Here is a 15,095-nt window from a genome sequence, read left to right on the forward strand (position 1 = left end):
CGTTTTTCGAGACAGCGCCACCTATCAAATTGGATCGGATAAACACATAAACACGTGAAGAACCGAAACGTGAGTATCGTCAATTTTATTCAATGATTTCTTTTTTTAATCAAACTACTTTATAGCTCATCGATACACCAATATATGAACAGTCTATTTAATATTTGTAATGATAGTTTGTAACAAAATTTGAGCCGTTAACATGTTTTTTCGCCTTTTTCCCTAACGTTAGCCTTTAACCATGGACTTATTGTAGACAAGCCATTGTAAAAAATTAGTTGACATTAAAGTTGACCAATTAAATACATTATATGTGTTAATATCAAAGAATGTCATCATTAATTATTTAATCAGATTTACCTTTTTTTAATTATCGGAACTTTTCTCCTAAAACTATTGAATTAATTAATGCCGGAGTAGTTATTTTACTTTATATAATTTATGTAGACTACTTAAATTAGTTCTTATAAAACGTAAAGTATTCAAATGGATCAATATTAATTTTACTGTGATATGAAGTTGTTGCCAGCCATTCACAACTCATAGGTTACAGTTGCCTAATAATCAAATTTGCTATGCCTTCACTATGTATTAACCAGTCTATGGTAACATGTGAGCTAGAATGTGTCATTTGGTCTTCTTTTTTGAGGGTTCCTTGTTTTAATTTGTATATACTGAAATTTGACTGTATGGGCTCTGTGGGGTGGTCTTACATTTTTAATTTGAGTTTGACTCTCTCTTTTTTTTTGAAGATGGATATAACAATTCAAACGGGGAATTCACTTCCAGAAATACAGAAATGTATTAAATGCTGCAGTGATTTTCACTGCCCATTCTGTGCCCCGATATATTTCAATCCGACAAAGTTGTCCAAAGTTCAGAAACATGTTAAGGGACACTTCAACAGAGCAGTGCAACATGAAGGTAACATTAGCAAACATCTTTTTTTTTTGCTTTTTGAAAGATCATAAGACTGTGTGTGACAGTGCAATTGTATGCTGTTGTATTCCAGGGTACACCGTACATCGATGCGGTCGCCCCTGCCGAACCCAGCAACATTACCATTGCTTGTATTGCCAGTCCACAATTTTAAGAAAGCCAGATTTATAAATGGAGGTTTTTTGAATGCAATTGAAGACACAAATAAAGTCACTAACACAATTCTTTTTTCCTTTTTTTTTGCTTTGTCCTGTTTACAGCAAGATGACAGTGATTAAGGTGATCGTTAAATAAAGTACAGAATTGTTTATTATTGGTGTTTTGTCTATTATTTGAGTTTTGCTTCACATGCAAAATATCAAAAAACAGGTTTTGTAATGTTAGCATGGTATAATGTTAATTAGACCATTATATGTTGAACTGAAAGAAAAAATGGAATTTGAAACATTGTACAAAAACAAACTAAAACATTGTAGCAATATAATATCACATCATATTTTTCAGATGATAGTTAAATCTGTATTTGTATCTGTTACATCAGTAATTTCCTTTCAATTACACCCACGCTCAAAAAATAAATACTGGGTAATTAGTTAGTTTGAGAACACAATGATTTTTTTTTTTTTTTTGGTACATGCATCAAGCAGGGAACGCAAATATTTATTTGGATAACTTTAAATTAAAAGAGACCGTAATCTTGCATTCCAATGTTTTCAATGGCATTTGGATAAGGGTGTTATACGATCTTCCGAACAGCAGGAGGCGCTGTCTCGAAAAACGAGGGGACTGAGAATGCGGGACTCTGGGTGCGGGGACTGTAGATGCAGCAGGCTCCGAGTCTGCAGCTTGATAATGTTGACTTGGTTTACCAATGAGTTTTCCGAACCAGGCTCAACCGTGCTTGGCTTGGGTGTGCAGGCGAACACTTCAGGCGTCCCATATACTTACTATAATATATGCTACAAGAACTTTCCAGACATAGATAATCATGATTGTCTTTTACATGTTGTTCATTGTCATTTAGTTCCTAAACTCAAACGATGTTGTGAACAATAGGGAATAATTTATTATATTGTTCTATATAGAACAATATCATTTATAGAACAATTTATTATATTGTTCTAACAAGAATGTAGTTTTGCACACGCGATGGTAATGCGTGGTGAGTTTATGTGAACAGTAAACGCCGCCTCCTTCGATTTGATTGGCTAAACAATGTTGACATTGACGAGCGCTGTCAGACCGCTGCACTGAGATTGAGCGCGCTAAAAAGATAGTTTTGGAAAGGCCGAGTCATGTGCGCATGCGCTACTTGCTGTCAGTCATCATCAGCAGAGAGCGCGACTGTACGAGCGGGACTGTACAAGCAAGACTGTGTGTGCAAAGTGCGTCAATAAATGTAAGTTGACTGTTTACCTAGTTTGATGATCAATACTTGTTAAGGAGCTGTAAAGTGATGCATGTTTAAGAGATGAATCCGTAAATCGTAAATGTGAATGTGCCGTTTATGTTCGATATTAGGCTACTTGCCATTTTTAATATTCATGTATTGCACACAGTGTTTGATTTGTAGCCTACATGTGTATGTGTGATCGTTACATTAGTATTTGGAACTCTTGTTATTTCGAGTTTAAAGGAACACTCCGACTTTTTGGGACTTTAGCCTATTCCCCTTATCCCCCAGAGTTAGATAAGTCCATACATACCTTTTTCATCTCTGTGCGTGCTATAAGTCTGTTTGACGCACCCACCGCTAGCCTAGCTTAGCACAAAGACTGGATGTGAATGGTTGCAGCTAGCATACTAATCCAAATAAGTGACAAAATAAAACAAACATTTTCTTATTTACATGTTGTGATTTGTATAGTCACAGAGTGTACAAAAAACAAAGTCACATGAGACACAGACATATTTTAACCGTATAAATACTGGGAACTATATTCTCTGAAGGCGAAGCACTGCTACTTGGGCGGAGTGATAACCGCAGCACCTGAGAAGCGCCGTTTTTTCTTCTGTCAACAAAACCAACGTGACCTCTAGCTCCGCTCAAGTGTTACTGAGACGACAGAGCGCGTTCGAGGCAACAATGCTAACATTACAGGAGATACATGGAGCCCGTAAACAACTGCAATAGTAGGTACCACCCTATTCAGATAATAGTGTCACTAACGTTACATTAGATCTAAGTTAGCTAATGGCACTGTTACAGTAACGTTAGGCTAAACATTTAAAAATATAACGGAACACTTAACATTACCGCAGCCGCTCCACTTTGTCCTGTATGTGATATCGATGGGATGGCCGTATCCTTCAGCACACGTTTCATGGTCCTTGTGGCAAATTCCATTTTTTGAAAATAGTCGTCCTCAGTGAAATGTACCGAGCACGAGCAAACATAATGTCCCTTGATAATCTCATTAGGTGTATTTTGATCAATATCGAGAGCAAGTAGCCATTTCTTTATCCGGTCAGCGTTTTTAGTTGGAATTCTATGAAACATCATGGTATTACCTGGTCTCCCTGTTTATTGTCACAGCTCTTTACAATACAGCGAAAATCCATGATTGTAAACTACGCTTTTACTTTTTATAAATTGCTGACTCTGTAACCCAAACTCTAAACGAACTCTCTGCTCCTCACCACGGCGCGTCTCAGGTGCTGCGGTTATCACTCCGCCCAAGTAGCAGTGCTTCGCCTTCAGAGAATATAGTTCCCAGTATTTATACGGTTAAAATATGTCTGTGTCTCATGTGACTTTGTTTTTTGTACACTCTGTGACTATACAAATCACAACATGTAAATAGGAAAATGTTTGCGTTATTTTGTCACTTATTTGGATTAGTATGCTAGCTGCAACCATTCACACCCAGTCTTTGTGCTAAGCTAGGCTAGCGGTGGGTGCGTCAAACAGACTTATAGCACGCACGGAGATGAAAAAAAGTATGTATGGACTTATCTAACTCTGGGGGATAAGGGGAATAGGCTAAAGTCCCAAAAAGTCGGAGTGTTCCTTTAAGGACGCGATCTTTATGATTATGTGCCATTCATTTAAATTACCTCAGATTTAGTTTCGGTTTGAATGTTATGCAATTTCTGACCACCGGGTGGCGCTATTGCATATTTTCGTTGCTTGTATATTGGTTTCTTTATATAATATAGAATCGGACCTGATAATTCTTTATTTGATAAATGTAGATTTGGAAGTAATGTTTGTATAATAATACTAGAGACATTTGTTAATATATATCTTTATTTCTTTCCCTTTGTAGACCACAAACATACACATCTAAATACTTCAAGCAATCTGTGTACTGCTGTGTATAGCCAAACTGTCAACAATAAACCACCTTTGCATGGAACTGATTCAATCCAGTGTGTTCTGATCGACACCCCATTGAGGAAAGCTAGAAATAATAAATCATCACCTATTATAGTCTATCGAATAGATAGAATGAGTTCGACTTGTTCAGCTAAAGGATAGCCTGTAGATTTACTGTCATTCATTTTTATATATTCACATAGCAACACACAATGTAGACAATGTAATACAACTCCACATGGTTAGACCCAAATGTTCATGTAAATACCCCTGAGAGTTACGATGTGTTTTATAAACACCAGATTGCGTATGGAGGCAGAATTGTCTCAAATATAATTCATGCAAAAAACATGATTCACACATGTGTAGACAATTTCACATGCATGAAACCTAATTCATGTAGCCTACACACACACACAAAAAAAAATTATTCACGTGCGTAAAAATTTGTTTTTCACAAAAAGTAATTCACATGCACAAAATAAAATGATATATTCGTAAAATATATTTCACAAATGCAAAACACAATTCGTGGATTTGTAGAAAAACATTTGAATGTTTAAAATGTACAAGTTTATCCTTGAATGTCAATGTGCAAATCGTCATTCACGTGTGAATCGCCTTGGATTTGTGTGTGTGTGTTTTTGAGACTTTCCTGGCAGCTTCTCCTCCTACACAGATCACTCATACTCTTTAACCAATCAGATTTAAGCTTATCAATCGACCAATCAATATCACGTGAGGGCGGGCCTACCTGCATGTGACGTCATCAGCTTAGTTCATGGCCAAGCACAGTGGTATACTGTGTGCAGTTGATCGATTCATTTCTGTGTGTTTACTGAAGTTAAAGAAGTTTGAGATCAGTTGAAGCAATAGGTTATGAACTATTAACTGATGTAAGCAAGTGCTGTGGTAATCAGACGTCCCATATTGTGTGTAGGAGCTAAATGCAATACTTCTGAGTTGTTTGGTCCCGGAGTAATTAGGTTGACTCACTTTCTTGCGTTTTGGTTTTACATTGTTTACTTCCTCCATAAGGAAAAAGAAGAACACTCTTCCGTTGCGTCATCTTGCTTTTTCTTTATATTACAGATAAGTTTACATTTGTTCACCGCTTTTGTTATTGCGGTCAAAACCTTTTTACCTTTCTGGGTCAACACACTTATCTACAACATAAGGAAGGCTACCTATATACACTGATATCACAGCGCCACTCAATGGTCACAAATGAGAATAACCCTTACACATTTTGGCTCCTACATCGTGTCAAAAACGAAGAAGAGTGCCGCTCTTTTTGTTGTATTTTAGCTGCAGGTACAGACAGCTCTCACAGCAACAATCGCGCTAATGATTGCAAAACAATCCTCTGTGGCCCATACCCGACCTAGCTCTCTTAGCACTTGCCTCATCGAGATTGTCCTTTAAATAGTGAATAGACCTAATGACCACCCATTTATTTGCCATTTGTGCATTTTGTGTAGGCCTATGTTGTTAAATTATTAAATTATTGCATTTTTCAGGATTACTCACCTTTGGCATGACAAAATAAAGTTTATTTATTCTCTTTTACTTCATTTTGTTGTATTATTAATGTCTTGGTAACACTTTACAATAACGTTTCATTAGTTAACATGAACTGCATGCATACAGCATTTATTATTTTTTGTTAATTTAAACATTTACTAATACTTCATTAAATCTTAACATTAGTTAATGCATGGTGAACTAACAATGAACAGCTGTATTTTTAACTAACGTTAACAAAGGTTAACAAACACATCAACAAATGGATTGCTCAGTTAATACATTAACTAATGTTAACTAATGAACCTTATTGTAAAGTGTTACCAATATATTCAACATTAATTGTCCTAATGTTTTGTGTTGTATTGTCATCTCAGGGTTTTTAGTGTCACAGGACAATGTTGTTAAGCAGTAATTTTACTATGCCTAGTAAAACATGCAAATCTGATTTTATGCTGATCAGACAAAGGTACTTATCATAGAGAGGCAATTAAGATTATGCAACTAACTCAGTAAACTCTATTCAAATACCATCACGTAATCTCAGACGTCCACTGTCTTCACCTCTTGTACTTTAGGTTTTTACTATTTTAAATCCTAACAGAGAGGATGACTGGATTGAACACAATTAATTTGTTAACTTTTCACTTGATGTTGCACTTACATTTATATACTTTAAAAGCATAGAAGACTGACTGGTCTCACAACTCTGGAAGAGACATATATTTATTTGTACTGAATGTTATACTTCATACTTAAGATTGTCAGTTCATGATATTCATATGTAACAGGAACATTATTCATGATCAAGTCATTTTATATATATTTTATTCCCAAAGGATTCGGAAACTTTCAAATTAATAAAACCTGTACATCAAATGTAACTAAGTCTTTGAATCTTTTAATTTTGACAAGAACATTTAATATAGCATGAATAGCAGGGCTTTATTCCTAGAGTGTGTACATATAGTCCGCAGGAGACAAATGAATACAGTAACAATGCATCACTTTCAACATCTTGTTGAAACAACTGTCAAAATGGATGGCTTGCAACATGACTGTTATGAAAGAGTTACAGTTGGAATGGTAAGATCACAGTACTGGTTATCTGCAACTTTATACATAATCTGTCTCGGATATCTGAAACAAAACTACATAATATATGCAGCTTAAAAAAAAACAGATGTCTCATATGCACGTCATTACATGTCATCATTTGAATGTGTGGTGGACAGGACATGAAAATCCATCAATACTAAAAATAAATGTGTATGTTCACATGTGGACTAAATAGCATAATAACCTATTGCTTCAACTGATCTCGAACATCTATAACTTCAGTAAACACAGAAGAGGATCGATCAACTGCACACATATAGGCTACAGTACCTGCATCGTACTTAGCCCTGAACTGGTTGTCAACGTCAAATGCAGATAGGCCCGCCCTCACGTGATACTGATTGGTCGTTTGATAAGCTTAAATGTGATTGGCTAAAGAGTACGACTGCTCTGAAAGTCTCAAAAACACACACACACAAATCTAACGCGATTCACACGTGAATGACGATTTTCACATTCAAGGATAAATTCATACATTTTAAAAAATTGAAGGTTGTATTTCTACGAATTGTGATTTGCATTTGTGAAATGTAGCTATTTTATGAATATCTAATTTTATTTTGCGCATGTGAATTGTTTTTTGTGAAAAATAAATAAATGCACGCACGTGAATTTGGTTTCATGCATGTGAAATTGTCTACATTTGTGTGAATAAAGTTTTTTTGCGTGAATTATTAAAGAGACTGATCTGGCTCCATAATAGTGCCTTTTATTGTGCATCATCAATATCATAATGTGATTAAATGTATCGGTTAAAGATCAGGAAACCTGCTGGTCTACTGGTCTGATTACAATCACCGTAGAAACTACACGAGAAGGACAGAATAGAAAGCATTACACACAAGGAAAAATTTACGACGGGCCGTTGAATTAGGCCATTAGAAAAATAATGCACGTGGAGTGGCTGTAAAATAATCTTACAAACCAATCAGAAGCAAGCATTCAACTGCTGATAATTTATGTTTAACTGTATTGCAATGATCAGGTAATGTGTCTCTGTGTCTTCTATGAGAACTGAACAGTATGACAACATGTTATAGCGCACCCTAACGGTAAAAAAGAGAGCGATGATGTGATGTGCTTGTGTTACATTTGTCAGCATTGTATGCGTGTTTGTTTGTAAAACAAATATAGACATCCTGTCAGAGAATAAATGTAAATAAAACCAAAAATGTGAGCCAGTGTCCCGTGTGAGCTCTAACAAAAGTTCAAGTCATCGTTTTTTAAGTCGTCAAGATCATCGCTTTTTTGGGACATTTTCATACACAGACTCCGTCTTCGATTTCTGAAAGGAAACACAAACTCAGTCAGGAACTTGCTGATGCGACAGGCAATAAGAACACAAACTTGTGTTTCTCTGTGCAAAGCTTGATATGCAAATACTGACCATTTTGTTTTGAAAAACTACTACTGGGGAATAGATGCTAACATGGAGCAGCGAGAGGAAATGACATCAATCATGACTTTTCAAACAGTAAATCATCAAACAGATTCAGTTCTGCAGGATTGTCATGACAGGCTGTGCTGAGAGTAACTGTCTTTCACACAACAGCAAAGACACTTGTTGCAGACCATCTACAAAGCAACCAATGTGTGCTAAAGTAAAGTTGCATCTCACCTCAGATAAACATAAACCACAGAGACGCTGCAGCTCGAGGACACACTTCAGCAGAGGTGACAGCTAATAACTCTGTGTCCTACTTTCTCGACAATTAAAATATAATGGTATAAATAAAACATGATTTTGAATAGGTTAGGCTATAAAATAACAAATCACATAGCCTATAACATGTGATTTTAAACAAAAGATAATTTAGGTCAGAGATCACATGACGAGCAAAAACTGAAATAGAAATGGTCTGTCCATAAACTAAAGATACATAACGATGCAACTCCATTGATTATAAGAGGAGTGATCCTAGTTCAGTCAAACGGTACAGTGGTGTAGATACGAGACTGACAGAGCAAGACCACAACATATAATCCATTCAAATTGTTATGGTTTTATGGTGCGTGGAGCAGAGCGAGCATTTTCAGTTCATTCCTATGGACGTTGAGCTTCACACTCACACCTTAATTGAAAATGTTCGTTCTTCTCCTTGCCAGTGGATATGCACTGTAAAACTATAACATTTGTAATGGATTATTTATTGTGGCAAGCAGACGAAGCCGAGAGCCGAGGGAATGGAGCGAGGCCGGTGGCACGAGTGCTAGTGCAAAATGGAAAATCTTACTCAGAAGTGCAAATAGTGGCCTTCATAGGCTTTGTGTTTATGTATAAAACTGTCCTTTTGATCTGCCCCCTTCTGAAGTTAATAATGACGGTTGAGTCTAAAGGCCACAAACGTCTGTTCACTGACCGTCTGATGCTGCAAACTTCAATCACACTAACTGACTGCAACAACTTCCTGCAGCTTCTTACCTTTTGTCGTGTTGTTGGTTTACACAATGCTGAATCAGTTCTGTCTTCCTCCTGGGTCTGAACTGCTTTTACAATAATCACAGATATGTTAAAACGACAGTTTCACAAATATAGAAATTTCTGTCTTAAAAAATATGGATATTTATACAGATGTATTGATTGCTCTCCTGACCTTTTTTTCTACATTTCTTGCAGATGCAGAAGATCACGACTATAACTACAATCATCAGAGATCCAGCGGCAGAGATCAACACTATGTACAATAACGGTAGGCCTTGATCTGTAACAGACATAATGAGCCATTAGTGTGAGTGAATCTGTCCGTCTGACCTACAACAAACACTATGGGCCCTATCTTGCACCCAGCGCAATTGACTTTGTACACCGACGCATGTATCATTTCTATTCTGCACCCGCGCACAGCGGACTTTTCCCTCCACAGACGCACATCGGTAAATTAGGGAATGAACTTGCGCTCGCGGGGGCGGTTCAGCGCAAAGAGGAGCGTGTTCCGGCGCAAAACTCCCCTGGTGCTATTTTCCAGTTTTAGAAAGCAATTGCGCCATTGACCAGGAAAAAAACAGTCTAAAGACAGTGGCGCGTTGTGCGTTAGTGATGTGGTATTTTAAGGGCGCGTGGTTGGCCATAATATAGCATATTAACGCGCATCCACTTTGATTCTCTCTCTAATATAAACAGACGTAGCAGTTTTCATTTTTGCAAATCATACATTATTACAAGGAAAAATATTAACACACGAGGGAAATCATTGTTGTGTCCGTGAAGATGTGAAAAAGATCTATCTAGATAAAAAAAAAAAAAAAATCTAGATTAAATTATACGCCTGTTTAACCGAAGATAATTTGGGTGGGTTTCTCCCATCATCCCCATTGTCACTTCTCTGTGTTTTACGGTCCTGACGAGAACGTCGGCCTCCTCGGATGTGAACTGCTCCTGGCGTGCGCCGGCAAATCCGCCGTTATAATAGCGATCCGCCATGGAACAAGCGCGCCGGCTCTTAAAGGGAATGTGAGAGGACGCTCTGATTGGTTTATTTCACGTTACGCCCAAACCACACCTATGAATAATGAAGCTACTTCAGAACAACCCCTTTTAGTCGGGCGCAAGAGGCAAAAATCCCGCCGGGAAAATAGCAACAGCGCCGGGATCCGCCCACAAAGTTACTTGCGCTTTGCGCTTTGACACTTGCGTTTCAGATCGTTAAAATAGGGCCCTATGTTAGAAGTTAAAATTTTTTTCTTTTTTTTTTTTAAATTCTTAAAGGTGATGATAAACAGGGCAACTTTTTGAGAAATGTTGCCGTCAACGGACAACCAGATGAACCACAGGGCCCATGACCGATCTAAATTATCCAGATAGAAATGTATTGCCAATTTCCAATGGGAAAGTGCCCAAGCAACAATCACTCGACAAGATTGCCCAGCAACATTGCTCAAAAAGTTGCCCTGTGTATCATCACCATAAAGGCCACCACTGTAAAACAAATTCAAGTTTTTAACTTTGAAAAGCAAGTTACCTTGTTGCCTTAAAATTTTGAGTTCGTTAAAAATTTGAGTTAATTCAATGAAGAGGAATGGTTTAATAAACAGAAACTCAAAATAGTATGTTATCTTCACCACATTAGTTATCGAAGTTGATTTGACAAAAGATAAAAAGTTGTGATAACAAATCATGAAAAAATTTTTTACAGTGAGCATGAGCTTTTTTTGTCAATTAATTGAAAGATCTGAAAGAAAAAGTAAAAAAAAAACATATTTTCCCACCTCATAAACCCCCCCCTCAAAGAAATAAGGACAGAAAAGGTCGAAAGTGAAGAGACACCAGATGTAAACAGGAATGTGTCTACTTGTGATCAGATCGACTAAAACGTGTTTTAATACCTGGTGGGAACTCTTTTTTTGTTTTATAGTTGGTGGAAAAGATTGTGAAGAGGATGAAGACATTTCTTGAATTAATTTGAAGGCGGTTAGCTCTCTCCGAGCTTCCAGATCAGGTAGATTATCTATTAGTTCAACCACTAATCCATTGTGCCTTTCCAATAGTGCTGCTTGCTTTTCTATGCAATCAACTAAAAGTGCATTTGCATAAACATGGTCTAATCAGGGAAAAATACATGCTGATAAAATCATCAGCAGAAACTCAGTTTTTCAAAACACCTTAAAGAAATAAAGACACTGAGATACCATTTTTACATGCACTGTAAAAAAAAGAATAACAATTTGGTCAAATTACTGTCACTACGGCTGCCAAACAAAAACCGTAAAATAATTGTAAATTATCTTAATTTAAATAAAGTGCAAAACACCTTTTAGAGATATTTTCATTTAACTTTTCATTTAACCGCTGCTGCCTGTCATTTGACCATAAAATTTTTTTACAGCGAAGTTGTTTGACCTTAATAATTCAGGAAATACCTGTGAAATATAATTTTATATATATATATATATTAGTATTAATTTTAAAGGTTTGTTGGGCTGCCAGTCATTCCATCATTTATCATTTAACTGTTTTGTTACTGTTTAATTGCAGATTTTTTGTCATTTTACATATGTAATTTAAGAAAATACAGTAATTTTTCTGTATAAAACATGTGAATTACTGTAATTTGTCATTAATGTCATAATACTTAAAATAGCATCTAAATAACGAGTTGATTTACTTATATTGTTTGTAATTTTACAGAGTTTTGAGTACAATTTAAAATAAAATAATACAACCGTTAAAAAAAAGTTATTTTCTGTAAATAAAATGAGAGAAAAAAAAATCTAAGATGATTTTTTTTACAGTAGGTGATAATTTCCATTTAGTTGGTTGATAAGATGAAACCCCAGGAATGTTGACCATAATAACCCCGGAACCTCCCAATTTGAATGGTGCTGGGCTGGTTGTGTTGGACATTTTACAAAGCATATCATAATTTTGACTTAAAATCATTTAAAAATCATTTAAAATCATGTTGTTTGTGTCGATGTCTTTTAACGTAATAGCAAGTGAGATTCTGCATAAGCCGTGGCTAGTGTATCACTGAAACGCAGGCTTATGTATGGAGTATTTTACCAATGCAAGAAGATAAGGAAATCGGTCTCTAGTCAGATTTTTCAACTGTGTCTACATCAGATGCAACAGTTGTCGCGCCGTGCAGCTCTGCAAAAGCTTGACGCTGCTGCAAATCCTTTTGCTCTTCAGGTTTAGAAGTAGCACAAGCGCTTGGAGTTAGAAATAGAAAATGGCATCAATTTTATTGTCAGGAATTTGCCGTGTCGTGCTGCATCCAATGTAGACAGCATCACTTATTATAATGGGTTATATTTACTTTAGCCGTGTTGTGCCGCTCGTGTCTGGTGTAGACACAGTGTTATAGCCTCTTTTTATGTTGTTGGTAAAGTATCTGCTTGAGGAGGTGTTGATCACATGTGTTATAACTGGTGGCAAGTCTCATACATATCATCAGAGACACTTGCTTTATGTGTCTCTAATTTTAGAAGGTCTTGTTTTATCTGTCATACTTAAAGGATCACTCCACCGTTTTTTCAGGAGTGATGATATTACAGCGCAGAGTCGAAGTGCTCCCAAGTGCCATTCCGCCATACATTATAGTTATCCATTTTACCCGCTTAGAAAAACGCTGCGTTTTATTTTGTGTCATCATACTTGGTCGTGTAACTACTCGTGTAACTGAATTTAAAAAGGGAAAACGTGGAGATCAGCTTATTAATCAATGTTAATATCAACACCAACATACCTTCTCGTGTGTGGCAGAGTGTGTGGATGTCCAGATGTGTGGTCTGGTTGCTGATGGGATTGTTCAGCACACAGCTGTAGGTGTTGTTATCCTGATATTCCACCTCCAGAGGTAGAGAGAGACTGATGCTGAGATCACACACACTGATGCTGGACAATACACTGGTTCCTTTGTACCAGGAGAGAGTCGCATCACACACATTCAACACGGATGAACACACCAATGAACATGATGATGATGATGATGATGATGAACTATCTCTGGTAATGTTAAGAATAGGCAGAGGAGCTGGAAAACATAAGAGAATAAACAGAAACATGGATACATCTAAAAATCAATTTTATTTTGAGTGTAGTGTGTTGACATTCAGTAAGTGTATCGCATACTATAAAATAATTCAACATTTCAGTATATAAATATTTAATGGAATATGACGGTTTTATTTCAAGTTAAGCTCAATCTAATGCATTTTTGACATTTGATTGTCACAAAAATGTATTTCCATTTTCCAGCAACAATTTGGGTTACAGTGAAACACTGAATGTTACGGAAGCTTATCTCCGCCACGGAATAATTATTATTATTATTTTTCACAAATCTGACTTTTTTTCTCACAATTGTACGTTTACATCTCACAATTTTTATTAAAAAAAATAGTTTATCAAAAATTGTTCTCGCAATTCTGACCTTTTTCTCACAATGGCGAGTTAAAAAGCTCAATTCTGAGGAAAAACTTTTTGATTTTAGATTGTAAGATGTGAACAATATGCGTGTTAACATGGTTTTGGTGTGAAAAATCACTTGCTAACCTTTTCTGTGTAAAGTTATATCCAATTTTACAACTTTTTTTTGTCACGACAATATCCCATAAACCGTAAAATTACTGTAAAAATGCTGAAGTGTTTCTGAAGTTGCCTTTAAATCCTCCAAATATTGGTCTCATTCACATCCATTATAATTGCCTCACCGTAACCTCCAAATGAGGGATGAGTACAAACTATTTTTTTTGTGGTAATCGACTTAATGCTACATCTTGTGCATTTAGTGTAACTCGAAGGACAAGACAAATGATCTCTACTCACCATAGACAGAAACATTGAATGTTGTTGTAGATAGTTTTGCTCCATTTAGCTCTAGTTTATAAACTCCAGTGTGTTCAGTTGTGGTGTTTGTGATGGTCAGAGATCCAGTTTGTTTGTCCAGCTTCAGTCTGTCTCTGAATCTCCCATCAGGAACATCATCAAATGTGGAGAAGATTCGGTTCTCTTTGCTGATTTTAGCTATCAGAGACTTTTCAGCTCCATATTTCCACAGAATGTCTTCATCTTCATTTATTTTAACTGAAGTGTGTAAAGTGATAGAATCTCCCACTATCACTGACTGTATTTTATTTGTTTCAGCACCAAACACATCTGTAGAGTAAACAGGAACAGATTAAGTCTTCTATTGGTTTACAAAGCCTAATTTTCAGAATACTCTGTTCTGAAATATTAAGTGATAAAAATGCTTTTATAACTTACCAGTCAGACTCCAGCAGCACAAACAGAACAAAACACACATGCGAAACATTTTCTTCAGTAGTTCAGTGAAAAGTCTGACCTAAATAGACTATCCGCTGATGATCATCAAGCTGGTGTGAATCCTCCCACGATGAGTCTGACCCTCCTAGTTCACACAACCTGAATGCATGTCATATAGCCTATAGTTCCTTCACAATAATATTCTGCCTCTTTTAAGACTTTAACTGTTTTAATAGTGAATTTTTAAAATAATTTAACATTGATACAACAATGTTGTATGATGTTACGTAATAAACACTGTGCTTAAAAGACCATTGTATAAATCTCCATGAATCGCATAGCAACTTATTTTTAAATGGTTACATAATTTAAGTTATCCATATATCAATTATTGTTTTTTATGGAAAAAGCAAACCAGAAAAGTTAAAACTGCCTGCCATCTCACATTGCCACTATTGTTGAGGTGTGATTCTAGCAGTGCAACATCTG

The 15,095-nt window shown here is 36.3% G+C and overlaps 2 protein-coding genes across 5 annotated transcripts in view; both read right to left on the reverse strand.

The window, feature by feature from the left end:
- The window catches only part of LOC306987861 (uncharacterized protein), a 434,965-nt gene extending 431,505 nt beyond the window's left edge, over positions 1 to 3,460 (reverse strand). For all 3 annotated transcript variants that reach the window (XM_079592458.1, XM_079592459.1, XM_079592457.1), the window contains exon 1: positions 2,646 to 3,460. The gene's annotated coding sequence lies outside the window, so the exon portion shown is untranslated. The remainder of the gene's footprint in view (positions 1 to 2,645) is intronic.
- Positions 3,461 to 6,663: 3,203 nt separating this feature from the next.
- LOC306987915 (uncharacterized protein) lies at positions 6,664 to 14,695 on the reverse strand. Of its 2 annotated transcripts, none has more exons than XM_079592556.1 (6): positions 14,607 to 14,695; positions 14,169 to 14,498; positions 13,087 to 13,374; positions 9,496 to 9,603; positions 9,324 to 9,385; positions 6,664 to 8,186 (listed from the first exon to the last, which is right to left on the reverse strand). In XM_079592556.1, the coding sequence occupies exons 1-6, from the start codon at positions 14,653 to 14,655 to the stop codon at positions 8,139 to 8,141; spliced, it is 885 nt and encodes a 294-aa protein (XP_079448682.1). In that variant the 5' UTR covers positions 14,656 to 14,695; the 3' UTR covers positions 6,664 to 8,138. The 2 variants fall into 2 exon arrangements, with proteins under 2 accessions (XP_079448682.1, XP_079448681.1); XM_079592555.1 differs by having other exon boundaries at positions 9,324 to 9,388.
- Between the last annotated feature and the right edge of the window lie 400 nt (positions 14,696 to 15,095).

Source organism: Phoxinus phoxinus, assembly GCF_949152265.1.
Source record: "Phoxinus phoxinus genome assembly, chromosome: 20".
Lineage (NCBI taxonomy): Eukaryota > Metazoa > Chordata > Actinopteri > Cypriniformes > Leuciscidae > Phoxinus > Phoxinus phoxinus.